The sequence below is a fragment of the Cyanistes caeruleus genome, chromosome 2 (genome assembly GCF_971803275.1).
Source record: "Cyanistes caeruleus chromosome 2, bCyaCae1.hap1.1, whole genome shotgun sequence".
Taxonomy (NCBI): Eukaryota; Metazoa; Chordata; class Aves; order Passeriformes; family Paridae; genus Cyanistes; species Cyanistes caeruleus.
In genome coordinates, this window is record NC_141702.1 from 109,946,798 (window position 1) to 109,962,969 (window position 16,172).

General features: G+C 52.0%; 1 protein-coding gene across 7 annotated transcripts in view; it reads left to right on the plus strand.

Moving 5' to 3' along the window:
• Positions 1 to 16,112, plus strand: part of LOC111926612 (phosphofurin acidic cluster sorting protein 1-like) — a 53,069-nt gene extending 36,957 nt beyond the window's left edge. For 3 of the 7 annotated variants that reach the window (XM_086879050.1, XM_086879055.1, XM_086879054.1), the window contains exons 3-25: positions 1,041 to 1,130; positions 1,458 to 1,583; positions 1,776 to 1,938; positions 2,086 to 2,177; positions 4,058 to 4,138; positions 4,904 to 4,963; positions 5,624 to 5,775; positions 9,805 to 9,898; positions 10,214 to 10,285; positions 10,591 to 10,721; positions 10,824 to 10,956; positions 11,080 to 11,184; positions 12,450 to 12,556; positions 12,860 to 13,014; positions 13,106 to 13,216; positions 13,304 to 13,406; positions 14,154 to 14,196; positions 14,284 to 14,326; positions 14,421 to 14,562; positions 14,656 to 14,879; positions 15,075 to 15,188; positions 15,278 to 15,385; positions 15,483 to 16,112. In XM_086879050.1, coding sequence (XP_086735176.1) covers positions 1,041 to 1,130; positions 1,458 to 1,583; positions 1,776 to 1,938; positions 2,086 to 2,177; positions 4,058 to 4,138; positions 4,904 to 4,963; positions 5,624 to 5,775; positions 9,805 to 9,898; positions 10,214 to 10,285; positions 10,591 to 10,721; positions 10,824 to 10,956; positions 11,080 to 11,184; positions 12,450 to 12,556; positions 12,860 to 13,014; positions 13,106 to 13,216; positions 13,304 to 13,406; positions 14,154 to 14,196; positions 14,284 to 14,326; positions 14,421 to 14,562; positions 14,656 to 14,879; positions 15,075 to 15,188; positions 15,278 to 15,385; positions 15,483 to 15,547 — 2,514 coding nt within the window. In that variant the 3' untranslated portion in view covers positions 15,548 to 16,112. Of the gene's footprint in view, positions 1 to 1,040; positions 1,131 to 1,457; positions 1,584 to 1,775; positions 1,939 to 2,085; positions 2,178 to 4,057; positions 4,139 to 4,903; positions 4,964 to 5,623; positions 5,776 to 9,804; positions 9,899 to 10,213; positions 10,286 to 10,590; positions 10,722 to 10,823; positions 10,957 to 11,079; positions 11,185 to 12,449; positions 12,557 to 12,859; positions 13,015 to 13,105; positions 13,217 to 13,303; positions 13,407 to 13,759; positions 13,793 to 14,153; positions 14,197 to 14,283; positions 14,327 to 14,420; positions 14,563 to 14,655; positions 14,880 to 15,074; positions 15,189 to 15,277 lie in introns of all 7 variants that reach the window. The other 4 variants (XM_086879049.1, XM_086879053.1, XM_086879051.1 and 1 more) reach the window with 3 other exon arrangements.
• The last annotated feature ends 60 nt before the right edge of the window (positions 16,113 to 16,172 follow it).

Here is a 16,172-nt window from a genome sequence, read left to right on the forward strand (position 1 = left end):
TTGTACTTCTACTTGTGTTTTGATGAAAGAATGATTCTTTGGTGGATAATCTCTCTGCAACAAAGAGCAAATGGTAAATGTGCTAAAGTAAATAGGTACTGTCATTGTGACTGCCTATCATCTGTTGTCAAAGAGTTTAGGAAGGGTCAGTGTGTTCTTGACCAGGAAGGCTCACAGATGGTGAAGGGGATGAGCTCCACCTCTTCTCTTCCGTTTTAGGAAGACCTTTTGCAGGAAAGTCTCGCTCCTGGCATGGTCTCTGGGAACAGCATTGCAGACAGCTTTTGGGAGGATCTGTGGGTTGTGCCACCCTGCAGCCAAAAGGGTCTGGTGCATGCAGACAGCATTTTTGTACCCCCACGTCATTCAGTGTCTCTATCAGAAACCAAGACATAGAGATCAGGCAGAGTTAAAGCGAAGAGTTGGAGTGGGAACATAATCAGAGTGCCTTTGTTACTGCCCTTCTGCTAAAAACTATTTCTGTATGTAGATAAAGACTGTTGCCTGAGGAAAAGACTGGGAGAGTTTTCTGAGACAAGCTAAGCAAGCAGGGGGACCCCTGTTCTCCTGGATATCCTGACTTGGTCCCAGCAGAGCCATCCTGACAGCTGTACTTAGACAGGGATCTGCACTGGGCCTGTCTGCTTGAGGGAGAGATGTCTCCAGGACCTGTTCCTTTTCTGGCCAGGCAGCGTGTTGGGATCCTTTGCTTTGCCCTGCATGGTTCCCTGTGGTTCCAGGGGTGTACCTCCATAGCATGGGACTGGCACAGCAGGAGCAGAGAGTTAAGTACAGCAAGCTTGTGAAGAGCAGCGATCCTTGGCAGGTGGGCAAAGAGAAGGGACCTCTGGCAGCTCAGGGGATACTGCAGGCTTTTGCAAAGTATTGGTAGGCATGTGAAAGGTGGCTCTGCAAGGTGGAACAGAACAGTCAAGGCATTCTCTCTTTCCCTGTGGACTGTGAACACAGTTGTCTTGTGTGTGCGATGCAGTGGAGTCTGTGGTTGAGCTCAGTGTGTGTGTCTGCCAATCTTGTTGTAGGGTTCAAAGCGAGTCCTGAGGTCAAATGAATACGTCCTCCCGCCTGGGGGCCTGATGGAGACTGAGCTGGAGCTGACCTTCTCACTGCAGGTACCTGGTGCTGCCTGGTCCCCATGGCTCCCTTACCTGGCATTTTTCAGCAAGTACACCCTTAGGGCTAAGTGTGAAAGGCACAGCATCTATGGAGGGGCCTACTGTGCTTGGTTGTTGTACTTGCCTGCTGCTCCATTGCTCCAGGGATTGCTTGCTGGGCATTGGGATTTGGAGGATGATGGATAAGTGCAGGTGGCCTTTGAGGGGCACCTCAAGGCTCAGCAGGTCAGATCCTGCTGTACATCAGCATTGAGGAGTTTTCTACCTGTGCATCATGCTGAGCCTTGCCCTCATGCTGCCATCTTCTGTGTTTCCCTTCCCCAGTACCCACACTTCCTCAAGAGAGATGGCAACAAACTACAGATCATGCTGCAGCGGAGGAAGAGATACAAGAACCGCACCATCCTGGGCTACAAGACCCTGGCAGTGGGAATCATTAACATGGCTGAGGTATAGAGTGCTGGGAACAGGGGGGAGCCCCACATTGCCTTCCTGTGCCAGCACTGGGCAGGGAACAGGGCTGGCAGGCAGAGTCTCATTGCTGTGAGTGTTCTGGCTTGTTGGCTGGCTATAATACAGAGAGGGTATGATCACCTGCTATTGTGTCACCCTATCAGGGAGCTTGTCTGTCTGTCTGTCTAGGTAATGCAGCACCCGACAGATGGTGGTCAACTCCTGGGCCTCCACAGCAACATGAAGGATGTGAACATTCGAGTGGCTGAAATCAGCATCTACTCTCTGTCCAGTCAGCCCATCGACCATGAGGACGGGAACGTCCCCTCAGGTCCTAAAATCAAAGCATCAGGTGTGTTTAATGCTCAGACCTGCAGGCAAACATTTGGGACATGGGGAACGGAGTGTGTCCCTCAGTACTGCCAGTAATTCCAGTCCTTTCACTGGAGCCATGACAGGCATCATGCTGAGCTGGGGCATTTGCACTGTCTGCTTTCAGATCGCTCCCCAGACATTGATAACGACTCTGAAGATGATGATGACAGCTTCTCCTCAGAGCAGGAAGCCAGTGATGATGCTGTGCAGGGTCAGGTAAGGGAGGCCTGGCAAGATGCCTTGTGTCCTGGTCCTGTTTCTGGGGCAAGAGTGAGGCACTGAGGTTCTTGATCACTCTGAGCCCTCTCATCCCCTTGTAAATATTTGGCATTGTTTCAGAGGGCTGAAAGCCATAATACCTGACAGAAAAAAGAACTCTGACAGCAGTGGGCTGCTGTCAAGTCCATGGTGGGGCAAGGGATGTTGGAGAGCCATAGATCTCATCCATCTGTCTCTGGAGCTGTCTGATCTGCAGCAGAAAATCCCTGCTGAGCCCTCTCCATATTGCACCATGATTTTCTCCCTGTGGTAACAGGTCGAAGACTGCTCATTGTCTGAGGGAAAACAGGGATTTTAGCCAGAAGTAGGTCTGAAAATGGTCAGAGGTGGCAGACCCATCCCAGCCCTGAGATGAGCTGTGTCACTGCTGTTTGCTGTGCTCTTGTTGTGGTGCCTGTACTTGAGGCCATGGAAAGCCTTGTGGTCGTGTGCTGATAAAGCACAAACTGTTCAGGGTTGTTACGATCTGAGGGTAACTGAAGGTTCTTGGGGCAGATTAGAGTGAAGCAACACTGGATGACCAGTGTTTAGAAATACATATCTGTATGGCAAGTTTATTTCAGAACAACCTGGTTGCAACGGAAAGGAGGTATGTAGCCATTTTGGTTATTATTACCTATAGTAATACAACTGTATAAAAATATAGAGTAGATAGTGGAAAGATATCACCACCTGTGGATTCAGACTTGATAGTTAAAAGTCAAAGTGCTAGTTAGTCAAAGTGATGGTCACAGTCTAGATGGAGGAAGCCCCTGAAACAGAGAGTTCAATGGTTAATATACGTTCAGGTTTAGGTGGGAATGCCTAGGTACCTCCCCTGGAGAGGGGACTTTTACACTGTCTGATGTAACACTGTGGATCTGGTGCAACACTGTGGATTAGGTGCAGTCCTCAGGTGAAAGGCCTAAGAAATCAGTCTGAGAGGGCTTGGGAGGTGTCTTTGATAGTTTGGCACCTTCTAAGACATGAGAGCTCTCACTTCAGTGTAGTTGAGCCAGTTATGCCCCATCAGAAGAGAAGAAGACCTTCATGCCTAAGGGAGGGGGGCATGGGGGAGGAGGTTTTATACCTGAGCCAGTTGTGTAAGGGAGGCTATTTGGCCAGATGAAAAGCATTATCCTACACAGCAGGTTGTGCTTCTTGTGGCCTCTTCCTTTCTCTGGCTCAAAACCTAGCTTGTTGCTAAATTAAGGTTGGTTTGTCATGGTCAATCTCTGGTGAGGAGTGCTCACCCCTCTGCACCTAGGTTGTTCTTAGGCAGATCAGAGGCTTCTCCACCACACATTCAAAAATTCTCCTCCTCCCCTTTTGGTTTGCTGGGCCTCAGCAGAGCACACCTGCTGCTTTTGCAAATGCCTATTTGTTCAAGTCATTAACCAGTAACATTTCAGTCTCTCACAAGGGTCCTCCAGACTCCAGATTACCTGTCTCATCATGCTGGGTTAATACATCAGGGACCCTTGTCCCTGAAGAGTTGTGCATATTGTTAAGGCTAATCCCTGGAAAAAATGGTTTTTTGTGATTCATGTGCTTTGCTCTCTGAGCTAACTCTGGAGAGGGGAAAGCAGGAGAAAAACACACTTCTCTGGAGGGGCCTGGGGACAGAAGGGCTGGGAAAGAAGATCTGAAGGGGGACAGTGCTAAGGAGAAAGAAGGAGGAGCTCCATAGACAGAGATAACAGAAAGGAGAAACAAGACTTTGGGAGCAGAGTGGATCAAAACTTTCAAATGGAGGGAAAATGTGGGTCAGGAAACTTTTAGGAGGTGCTGCTCCATGAACTCAGTTGTTCTAATTTACTGTGACTTTTTGCCTGCAGGATCTATTTGATGAAGAGGATGAGTTGAGGAAAACCAAGAAGGCCAGGAGGAAAATGAGCCGAACCACATCAATGGCCAGAGTAACATCAGCATTTACAACATGATCAAAGGGATGGAAGGGATTCACTTTCTCCCCTCACTTAAGGCAGTGAGGGGTGTTGGGAAGGGGGGATGCTGGCATTGGTGCAGAGCAGGGGAGAGAGCCCTTGGCTCTGTGAAGGAGCAAAACTATTGCCACTAATGAGCTAGCTTGTTTCTCAGAGCTTATCCCAGTTCATGGTCTGTACTGTGTTCAGCCTGGCTTTGTATCAGTGGTGATCTGTGTGCAATAGAGTTTTGACTTGCTGCTGTCATATGGTCCTTTTCCATTCTCAAGGAAGGGGATGGTAGGCACAAGGAAAGCTGAACTATGAGCAGCTCCTCTGCATGTCTGCAGAAGGCAGGAGCTGCTCTGCCAGACCCTTGCTCTCCAAACTTCTCATCCCTGTTGACTTCAAACCTGAAAATCCATGGCCACCTTCTGCCTGAGTTAGTTTCCCATCTTTTCTTGCTCAAAGGTAGTATTGCTCAACCAGGTGGTCTGGAGAGAAACAGGGTTTAAATTAAGTGCTATTCCAGCCTGTAGCAGAGAAAGTATGAGTCCTTGCATCCTTCCTCATGCCCAGACAGTGGCTTCTTGTGGAGTACAGAGGCAGTCCAAACAACAAATTTAGAGAGAGAGCAATCATAGCTGACCATGGACCTATGGACAGCATATTAGAGAGAATAACCATGGCCTATATCTTAGCTTGGAATGTGGTTTGATAGTTTTGCTGATTTTTTTTTTTTCCCTTCTTTTGTTTTAGCAACCAAACTTCAAGCAGAAATTTGTGGCTTTGCTGAAGAGGTTCAAAGTGACAGAAGAGGTAAGAAACAGGAAAGCTGTCCCATCTGGCAGTGTCTCCTGCAGATGTGTAGGTGTCAGTGTGCAGGTTCCCACTCACTGGGAGCACAAGGCTCATGATCTCAGGGATGTGCCAAAGGTGGTGTGAGACATGACAGAGACAAGGATGTGGCTTTTCCAAAGTGTTCTGCCTCAAGAAGGCAGCTCTGAGACTTGTGCTCAAATCAAAAAGCACCTTCCTGTTGGGGAGAGGTGGCCTGGGAAGAAGAGTGTTGTCATACACTGACTCTGCACCAGGAGCTGGCATTGCAGGGGTAGTCCTGTCCAGTTAGACTGACTGCAGGCTAACATCAGCCTGTGAATGGTTTCTCTTGGCTGACAGCCCAGCCTAAGCATGCCAGTGGAGGTCTTTTCAGGACCTGAACACAGCCAGTGAAGGTCCTCCCAGGTGTCCTAGCTGCCAGGAAGTGTGATGGGTGTCTAAGACTCCTTTGGATGCTCTTGGCACCCTCCTTTGGCCCAATGACAATGTCACTGGATTCTTCCACAGCCTGGCTTTGCCTCCCTGAGGTGGGAACAGTGCCATGGTGTGCCTCATGACGAGCAGCTTGTACATACATGCCTGCTGTGGGATGCAGGTAACTCCATGTCTCTTCACTGCTCTCTGGGTTTGGTCCCACAGGTCCTGGACTCTGACCCTGTAGACCAGACCCAGGAGGTGGAAGAAGACCTGGGCTTGCTCTATGACAGCCTGGAAGAGTGCAACAACAGTGACAGTGGCCCAGAGATGGAGGACAATGAGAGTGTGCACAGCACACCCAAGCCCACCCTGAGGTAAGGGTTGAAGGGGGCCCCTGGCCGACAGCACAGCCTATGGGACCTGGAGAAATGTTCTCCAACACCATTCTGTTGCTTGGGCTAATACAGGCATTGTCTTGTCTCCACTCCCATTGCCATCTTCTATTGGCACCCCTGGCTCCTTACTCAAAACTGCCCATTAAATCTGACTTCCTTCACATTTAGTCTAATTTTTCTGCCAGCCCAGCATCTGACACTGATCTGCTGGTAGAGTCCTATTTGATCTAAGCCCTAGCTGCTCCCAGCTCTCATATCTTTCTGCCAACAATCCTGGTGTTCTCTGGGCTCTCCACATTGAAGCATGCCTGGCTTTGGAGCCCTTTGTGATCGCTTGGACCAGACCTTGTGAGATGTGCATGCTGTGTTCCCACTCTGTGTGGAGATGTGACTGGCAACCAGCAGCGCTGTTCCTCACCCCATTCCCCAGGCACTGGTAACTTGCTCTGCCAAGAACTGCTGACATAGCTCAGGAGTCTCCAGTGGATCATGCAGGGAAACCAGGCTTTGCTCCCATGTGATCTGTGCTCACCTGGCCTCTCTGCTCATGGCTCTTGTGCTTTTGTGCTGTCTTTTTGTGAAAAAAGCTGTCTTTTATTGCCTTTCAACTTGACTACGTCATAATGCACTGGGTCTCTTGTAATCAAGCCAAGCTCACTTGGCACTGTTGTTTCTATAGATTTTACGTATAAGATCACAGGATCATAGAATGGCCTGGGTTGGAAGGGACCCAAAAGATCATCTAGTGCCAATCCCCCTACCATGTAAAAATATGTGCATATACATACATACATACATACATACAAACATACATACATACAAACATACATACAAACATATGTATATATACATACATATACATACATACATATATATATACACACACATATATATATAATTTGGTTGGTATCCCCACTGAAGATACTTAGCAGAAGTAGTAGGCATGGTTAGCCACAGGGAAACTGAAATTAAATATGGATTCTGGAGCCCATGGGCCACTTGGGAAAAAAAAGGAACATGATGGAAATAATGTTTTCCACAAATCAGCAAGTCATTGTGAAAGAGACAGCAGGCACATGGGCAAGCTGCTTAAGTGATCTGCTTGGACTCCAGAAGGAGCTTCACATGGTCTCTCATCAAAGGAGACAAAGTTGCTGTGGGAGAAAAAGGAAGGTATTTCTGTGGTCAGATAGTGGTATATAGACTATGTGAAACTGTAAGAAAAGTCTATTGAAAGTATTTAAATGTAAGACCTCCACCCTGGTTCTGCAAGTGCCTGCTTGCAAACATCTGGTCACTGGAACAGCATTCCAGAGTGAGTGCTGGTTTGGGCTGGTACCGACCATTACAGTCTTCCTGGGGTGTTTGATGGAAGGACAGCCTATTGGCCTCTGAGCTGTTCTTCATCCTGTTCACCATGTGTCCCTGGCTTGGTTTGGTCTCTGGTGCCTGAGTTTCTGGCAATGTAAAGTATATGTCCCTTGAAATCACAAGGGAATACTTCACAGAATTCTGGGGCTGTATTTTTTTGAAGGAGATGGTGGAAGCTGCCTGCCATGGTGTTTCATGTAGACTTTTTGGTTCCCAAGTGCTATGTAGCCTTCTCAGGCGATAAATTACAGCCCTGCCTGTAAATTTGAGGTGAATCTCACATTGGATTTCTTGTTATAGAAATCTCTGTGGAGCAAGGGCACTAATGATATGCAGTCCTTAATGGTGGGAAGTGGGTGGCGCCCTGGATTGGGCCAGTGGTGCTGGGAGCTGATACTTTTGATCAGCCAGGGAGACCATGCAGCATCAGTTTGCTCCTGAACTGGGGCAAAACTGGAGCTGGAACTAAGGCTGTTAGGCAGGACCTCAAGTCAGACCTGTTGATTGAAGGTCAAAGGTGAAGGAGTCTCTTTGCCCCATCTCATTAGTGAAGAGGTGAAGGAGATCTTCATAGGTGACTGGGAAAATGGATGGGACAAGGGGGGGCTAAATTAATTTAGAACAGAAGGAGGCTGTGCAGGACTGGGCTTTACCTAAATCTCAGTATGCTGAGATGTGGGCTCAGTCGTGCCAGTAGGAGGAGAGCCTTTAAACTGCAGAACAGGAAATTGCAGAAGAACTCTGTACTTCAGGTGATGTCCTCAAGGGATGAAAGCTTCTGAATTTCAAGCAAGAGAGGGCACAAATAAACACAGCTTTCATGGAGAAGGGGGGAGACAGCCCAACTTAAAAGGAGTGTTGAAAGCCAGAGGAAGTATAATACAATCTAGACACATCCAATGTCTAAAAAAAGGAGGTAATGAAGATACCTCTTTGTGATGCCAGTGGCACCAAGGGTATGGGATTGCTTGTGACAGTATAGAGGAGTATGGAAGAGATTTTGATTGAGGGGTGATTTATTAGAAAATCTACATGTTCTTCTGGTTTGACTCTTACTAGTGTAGTCTGTATAGATGGAATTTCTGGCTGGGAAAAGGCAAGTGTAGGGTAATGACTGTACAGATTGGTGACAATACCTGAGATTTTGTAACAGAGAATGGAGGGGGAGAGAGAGAAGAAATATGTTCGTAAAAGGAGATGTAATTTATACCAGTGTGGCCTGGAGCAAATGTCCCACCAGGTCACTGCTGTGGCTCTGAACCTGAAGCAACTGGCCACAGAGCCAGTGAGGGGAAAATCAAGCCTTGACTTTTCCCAACCAGTGTATAAACGCTTCTGCTGAAGAGCTTCTGTGTGGGAACCATCATTTATTTATGGAAGTGGAATGCCCTTTCAGGAGCAGTAAAACCTGAGAAACACTGTTGTGTCTGGCAGTACAGTGTGCTATATACAAATAAGGAAGCATGCTAAAAGAAAAAGAAAAGGAGCAGTCAGGATGTTTAGAAGTCTGGAGGTATCCTGCAGGAAGCATTCTCCTGATGAGAAAAGTAGAAAACAATGGAAAGAAACTCTGATAGAATACTAACAGAACTTCTCTATATCTTATGCCTTAGTTGCCATCCCTGGAAACCTGCAACCTCATAGCCCCATCTGCACAATAGGCACATCAGGAGGAACATTTCCTGGGAGTTAATGAGCATATACAGCTTAGAGAGAATCTAGCTCTGATCTCCTGCAGCAGTCTCACATTGCAGGTGGATTTTGGTTGCTGTAAAGGTCCTGGGAAAACTGGCAAGTGAGATCCAGTGATAGACCCCACTTGTTTCCTAAAGACTGGTTTTTGAGCAGCACACAGGCTGTGAAAGGGGCCCTTGGCAAATAAATAATGTGTAGGAAAAAGGGTAAAGGTGAAAGTTCACACTGTAGTGGCAGAGACTGTCCTGGCTACCCCAATAGAGTTCCTGTGTGACCTGTGGTGACTTGAAAACAGGACCTTGGAGCTACACTATGCAACTCTACCAAAACATCAGCTCAGAGACCGAGAACTCGGCAGATTTAAGTACTGTGCTACCTGAGGTGTGGTTCTGTGTGCAATACTGAAGATTTTCAGAGCCTTGAGAAAGGGGAAGGCAGAAAGGGAAGGTGAATGCTGCAGCTGGAAGTGTATAGCAGTAGCAGGAAAAGGCAAGGAGCAATCCCTGGAAAAAGGGAAGCAGAAGGGAAGGCAGCAGAAGTCTGTGGGAACTATGATGGTGCAGAGGAGGAGAGAGGTTTAGCAGCACACTGGAGTTGCAGTGTTGACAAAGACTGTATACCAGTGAGATGGGGCAAAGTGGCAGCTTCTCACTGCAGTGCAGGGGTAGGGGATCACCTGAGGCAGAAAGCATCAGGAGACCCTTCCTCCAGCTCCCCAAGGTCACAGAGGGCGCTGCTGACAGCTCTGCTGCTCAGCTGTACATCACCCAGACACTTGTCTGGCCCTGTATCCCACTGAGGACCTCTCCACAGAGCTCTGTGCTTTGGACAGGCCAATGGGGGTGTGCTGGGATCATGGTGACTTTGTTCCTCTCTTATTCCTGCCTTTTTCTCTCCCGTCTGTCTGTCTGTCCGTCCGTTCGTCTGTCTGTTTCTCTGCAGGCGTTTCTTTGAGGGAGTCTCTCATTCTGGTTCCCAGACTGAGATCGGCAGTTTGCACAGCCAGAAAGGGCAGGATCAAGAGTCGGGCAGCCCTGTGAGTTACACCACCACCACCACCACCACCTTTTGCCCCTTTCCCTTCCCAGCTAGTCCAGCACCCCCACAGTGCCTGCACTCTGAGACCACAGCTCCTGGCAGCACCTGCCTGGGGCTGCTCCTTTCCTTCTTTCCTCCTCTTTTTCCCAGCACAGGCAGACAGGTAGCGATGGGGGGCATGCTCTGGGGCCGGTCCCAGAGATGCCCGACTCCTCTGTGGGAGCTTGTGTTCTGTGAGGCCAGCCATGGGTCACTGGCAGCTGCCCTGCACAGAGTGCTCCATCCTGCTCTGACCCCACTCCCTGTCCCCCAGGGCGAGGCAGACAATCGGAAGCCAGGAGCACAGCGAACACAGGAAGAGCCAGGAACGGAGGTCCCTGCAGCGGTGAGTCCAGGCTGTGGCATGTGGAGCTCTCTCAAACCCCAGCTTGCTTTCTGGAGTACCAAGGAGGCCCACCAGGCTCGAAGTAGGTCTGGGAAGACAAGTAGATTGTGCTGGAGAACAGCAAGAGTTGAAGGAGTGTTAGTTTCTGCAGGATGTGTAGCCCAGCCCTCCCAAGACCCTGCAGCCTTGGCTCTCCAGGAGGGCCACCAGGCCTCTCCTGGTGATGGACACCCATGGGTGCAGGGCTAAGAGGAGTGTAGAGCAAGGAAAGCAGTGTGTGTGAAATGACTCTGTGTGGCCCTCAGGAGCTGGCAGCAGAGGAGTCGTGTTCCCGGCTGGCCCCGACAGAAGCTGCCATGAGGGAGAGCAGCATGGACAGACTGGCCCAGCTGGGTGCTGGGACCAAAGCCGAGCTCCCCAGTGCCGTATCCCCCAGGTAAGGCAGGTCTGTGCCCTCTCCTAGGGCTGAGCGAGCTCACACTGAGTAGGGGTTGGTGGAGATGAGATTTCCTCAAGTTTTGCCTCTCCTGCTTCACAGCAAGGCAGAGAGCAAGCAGTTGTGGCGTCCCCGCAGCACCTCCGTGAAGGACCGGCAGAGCTCAAAGGGACAGGGTGGCCGTGCCAGCAGCCTGGACAGTGAGAGCTCTCCAGACTCATGGCATAGCACCCAGGTGAGGCCCTTGGGACCCATCCCATTTGGAGGCTGCTCACTCAAGAGCTCTGCCAGGTCATCAGCCTTGGGCAGTGTCCAGGACGGCTGACTTGGGTTAACCTTTGTGGTGATGCTGTCACAGGTGCCTCGAAAGTCTGTTTACGATCAGCTGAACCAGATCCTGGTCTCAGATGAGCAGCTCCCCGAGAGCATTGTGCTGGTGAATGTTGCTGAGTGGCAGGGGCAGGTGAGTAGATGTGATGGGAGCTGGATGCATGTGGGCAGCTGTAAGCAGGGTGGATTCTCCCAGTCATAGCAGGGTGTCCTAGGGAAACTGGCACCAGCTGTGCCCTCCTCTTCGCCAGTGTAGCAATTCCTTCAAGGAGACAATGCATTTACAGGGTGCTGAGCCACATACACAAGAGTCAGGCGTGTCTCCTCTATCACACAGCATCACTGGATCCTCAAAACATGATGTCCTGATCAGTCCCAGAAAGGCTGGCTAGCAGACTGTGTCTTAGGCCCTCACTGCTTGGTCCTGGCTCCCAGGAACCCCATGGGTCAGAGGTTTGTTGGATTCCCTGGAAAAGGGCTCCCTTCCTCTCTGGGCACCAGGCACTGGGAAGCAGCAGAGGTATTTCCCACTGAGAGATGGAAGAGTATCACCTGCCACTCCCAGGGAGCACTAACTACATCATCAGAGCAGGGTGGGGTGTGAGGACAGGCCCAGCCTCCAACAAGCACTTGGCTCTCCCATACCTGGGAGCTCTAAAACTAAAGGTGAGCAAGGAAATGTACATGTGTGCAAACATGCAGTTAGATAAAACACCTGTGAGACCCCTTCAGGATCCTGCAGCTACATGTGGCATCCAGAAATGGCACTGGAAAATTTTGAGGCAGAAGAAAGGGCTTAGTGAGAGGCCCATGCATTGATTCAGGCCATGCATTCTTGGCTTGTTCCACTTGTCCTGGGTTGGGAAAAAAAGAGTCAATTCCCACTCCCAGAACCAGCCTTCTTGTCTATCTTGACTGCCTGTTTTACCACTGTTGACCTGCATGCAGACACCTGAAGAGATAGAAGGATTTTGGAGTGCCACAGTGGGAGAGAGCAAGAGGAGGGAATGAGCAGAAGCAGAGTGAGCCTAGAGCTGGGCCCTGCTGTGGGATGCAGAATTTAAATCAGAGGGTCCCTGGACTAAGCTGCTTATTTCAGGGAACACAGCTTGGTTCTTGGGACAGGTCTGCCCTTGCCATGGTGAGGGTGGTGACTGCTGTGCTCAAAGGTGAGAGCTGGGGGCTGTCTGACCCTTAGAGCAGAGCTGGGAGGAGTGGGGATGCTCAGGGTGCAGCTGTGAGTGACCTGATGGTTTCAGCCTCCCTGCATGGCACGGGTGGGGACAGGTGTCACAGCTCTAACCCGGGGGGCATGGGACCTAGGGCAGACATGGACTGGTGCTGGCCAGCACAGCCATGCCTCCAGGGTGCCTTAACCTGAGCTCTCTGCATTGGCAGTACGTCAGCGAGCAGCTCCAGGCGCACAAGCAGTTGGTTGTATCCACCTGCTCCGTGGCAGACATCCAGGCAGCCTTCAACACCACTGTCTCCCGCATCCAGCGATAGTGAGTACAGCTTGGGCTCAGGCCTAGTGGCACTGGATGGATTCAGAGGAGGGCTGGGTATGGCCCTGGCTCCCCAGGGTTCATTAGGACTCTTTGGGGTTGTGGACACGACCATAGAAACAGGTGTACACCCTGGGGAGAGTGGGGGGCTCCCAGTACTGCTTTTGCCCATGGCAGCGGACACCAAGCTGGATATTCTCAGCAAGGGGTTTTTGTCAGCTGGCCTGGCAGATGTCCCCTGGCCCACTGCTGATCCACTGCACATCCCTCCCTCACTGTCTCCTTTTCCTCTCCCTTTGGCAGCTGTAACTGTAACTCCCATATGCCTCCCCCGGTGAAGGTGGTGGTGGCAGGGGACCAGAGCTACCTGAGTGTTGTCCTCCGTTTCTTTGTGGAGCAACTGGCCAGCAAGACACCTGACTGGCTCAACTACCTTCGCTTCCTGCTTGTACCACTGGGTGAGAGCCATCAGGAGCCCAGCCCCAGGACTGTCCTCTCATCTCCCCAGACTCCCCTGCCTGAAGTCAACATGGCCCTTCTCTCCTGCAGGCTCTCACCCTCTGGCCAAGTACCTAGCCTCAGTGGATAACAAATACAGCACTCTCTTCCTGGACTCAGCATGGCGGGAGCTGTTCAGCAGGGCTGAGCCACCCACCGCAGGTGAGGAGCGGGCCAGGCTGGCATCAGCAGTGCCCTGAGGGGGAGCCCAGCTGCCATCGAGGTCTCCATGGCTCTTTGTGCCTGCAGACACTGTGGACATAGCAGGCCGTGTTGCCCAGTTCATCGCTGGAGCCAGCCTCTCTCACCAGCTCCCCATCTCTGAGGCCATGCTGACCTACAAGCAGAAGAGGTGAGTGTGGCCCCAGGGTGCCTGTCCTCCCTCATGCGGCCCCAGTCTGGGACGTGCCCAGGACAGGAATGAGGGACATGGGACAAGTGAGTGTGTTCCACTGACAAGCAGCGTGGTGCTGAGGGGAGCTGGGGTCCCACAGTGAGAGGCCCTCAGCACCATTCCCTGCCACCTCCCGGTGTACTTGGCCCCTCCAGTAGCTGTGGCTGTGACAGCCCTAATGGTGGGGACCAGCTGCCAGGGCTGGGATGGGCTGGGTGGGGCTGCAAGCTGGTACTGTGCTGTCCTGGGGTTGATGCTCATGTTCCAGCTGCACTCTCACCTCTCCCTTCTCTTGGTTTCTGGCACCCAAGGAAGAGAAGTCTCTATTTTGATTTTTATATCAGGTATTGGCTTGTGCTTGCTGTGCCGCTGCCTGGCCCCTCCCTGCCTTTCCCCATGTTCGTCCATCCCTCTTGCTGTGCAGAGGAGCCGTGACCCCACAGAGGGGCAGGGCTGCCCTCCCGCATGCAAGCCCTTTCCCAGCACTGGAGGGGACAACTCCTTGCCTCCTTGTGTAGTGTGCCCTGCGCTGCCATGTTGGGGACAGGGGGTCTCATGGGAGGGAGGGCAGAGGAGATGGTCTAGAGGGTGTGAGCCAGCATTGACCCCTGTGAGTGCAGGGCTGCCTAGACACAAGGCTAGTGGTCACATGGCAATCGGTGCTCAGCACACCCAGACCCTGACCAGCCTCTTTTCCTTCTGCAGCCCCGATGAGGACTCCTGCCAGAAGTTTGTCCCCTTTGTGGGGGTGAGTTGAGGGGCCAGCAGGGGCTGAGGGGAGAGGTGCAGTGCCCAGTCCTGCTAATGCTGGGTATCCTCTGGTTTGTCCTTGCAGGTGGTAAAGGTGGGCCTGGTGGAGCAGTCTTTCAGTGCCTCCGGTGAGTCCCTGGGAATGCCCAGCTCTCTTCTCCACAGGTGGGAGGCTCTTGTTAGTGTCCCACAAACCCTCAAACCCACACTTTTCCTCCACAGTGGACTCGGATGATGCCACAGTCTGCACCCCCTCCCTGCTGAGCTCAGCACCAGCCTCCAGTGCAGCTGTTCCCTATGGCAAGGAGACTGTGAGCACCCCGCCACCCTCTCCGTCCGTCAGCAGCGGCCTCTCGGGTGCTGGGTAAGAAAACAAGGCCCCCCTCAGCCTGAAGCAGTGGGGGGAGAGGAGCAAGGGTACCACCTGTGTGCTGCATGTGCTGCCCATGTTGCCCAGGTCTCTGAGCCCTGGTGTGGAGGTGATGGGCCTGCAGGTGGACTACTGGACAACACAAGGGCTGGACAGGAAAAAGGAGGGTGAGAAGCGGGAGACGGGTATCAAGAACACTCTCAAGAGCAACTTCCGCTCACTCCAGGTCAGCCGCATCCCCAGCACGGGGGAGCTGGTGCCCCCCAGCACCATGGCCATGACTGTGGTCACCAAGGAGAAAAACAAGAAAGGTAAGCAAGCCCACTGTGGGGTGCTCTCTGCCTGTGGGGCCACAGTCCTTTGTGAAAAAAGTGCAGGGGATCCTGCAGGAAGGCAGGGCTGAGATGCGGCCCAGCAGGGATCAGTCAATGCACTGGGGTAGGGGCTCCTGTTTAGGGCCAGGTGGGGACATCCTAACATTGGTCCTGTCTGGCCTTGGCCCCCAGTGATGTTCCTGAGCAAGAAACCAAAAGAAAAAGACTTGGAACCCAAAAGCCAAGTCATTGAAGGGATCACACGCCTCATCTGCACAGCCAAGCACCAGAACACGATGTTGCGAGGTGAGGGCAGGTACCATCCCCTTGGGGCTGTAGTGGGGCAGACCAGGCAGCACAGGCTGGCTGTGCCTCACTGCACCCTCTCCTCTCAGTCTCCATAGATGGGGTGGAGTGGAACGATGTGAAGTTTTTCCAGCTGGCAGCACAGTGGCCAACACACGTCAAGTATCTCCCTGTGGGCATCTTCGGCTACTCAAAGAGTGTGTGAGACATTGGGGCATCCCTGGAATGGAGCTGCAGTGGGTTGCAGGAGGAGACAGGGAGATGGATATGCTCTCTTGTCCCCATCTTCTGCAGACCAGTCCCTGCCTGCTCAGTGGGGGGGGATACCACACCTGCATCCTGTGGGCCAAGACCCGTGAAGGTGAGGCCAGTGAGACCGGGTCCATGCACCCTCCAACACCAGCCAGGACACCATGCCATCTGCCTCCTGTGTCCCCCAACAGCAGCCTGGGACAAGGGTTGGCACCAGCAGAGCCCCAGGAAGGGCTCTGGGCCCCACTCTCCGCAGATGCACCTGCCAGGCCAGCCCTGTAGCCAGCCAGGGTCCCAGCTGGGCTGGGCCCAGGCAGGTTCCCCAGTGCTGCAGCCAGCCAGATTGCTCTGTGCAGGGGGCAGGTGCTGAGCAGGGCCCACCACCCCTGTACCACCCTTGCCAGCCCCACTGCCAGCCTTGCACTACTGTGCTGGCCCTGCCCTCCACAGCACAGCCTCAGCAGTTTTTTCAGTACCCCTGCAGCCCTGCTGTTGAGGCTGCCTCTTCATCTCCCCATCCCTTCCCAACCAGCCCTACCCCATGGTGCTGCCAGCTGGATGTGCGGGATGAGGGCACCTGAGTTTTTTTTTTTACAAGATTCTATTTTTTTTAAATTTATTGTATGGTTACTTTTTGGGATTAATTTTAATAAATTAATGCTGTTACCATTATGGCAGGGTATGTGTGTGTGTGTGTGTGCCCCCATGTCTGAGGGCATGACTCAGCACAGC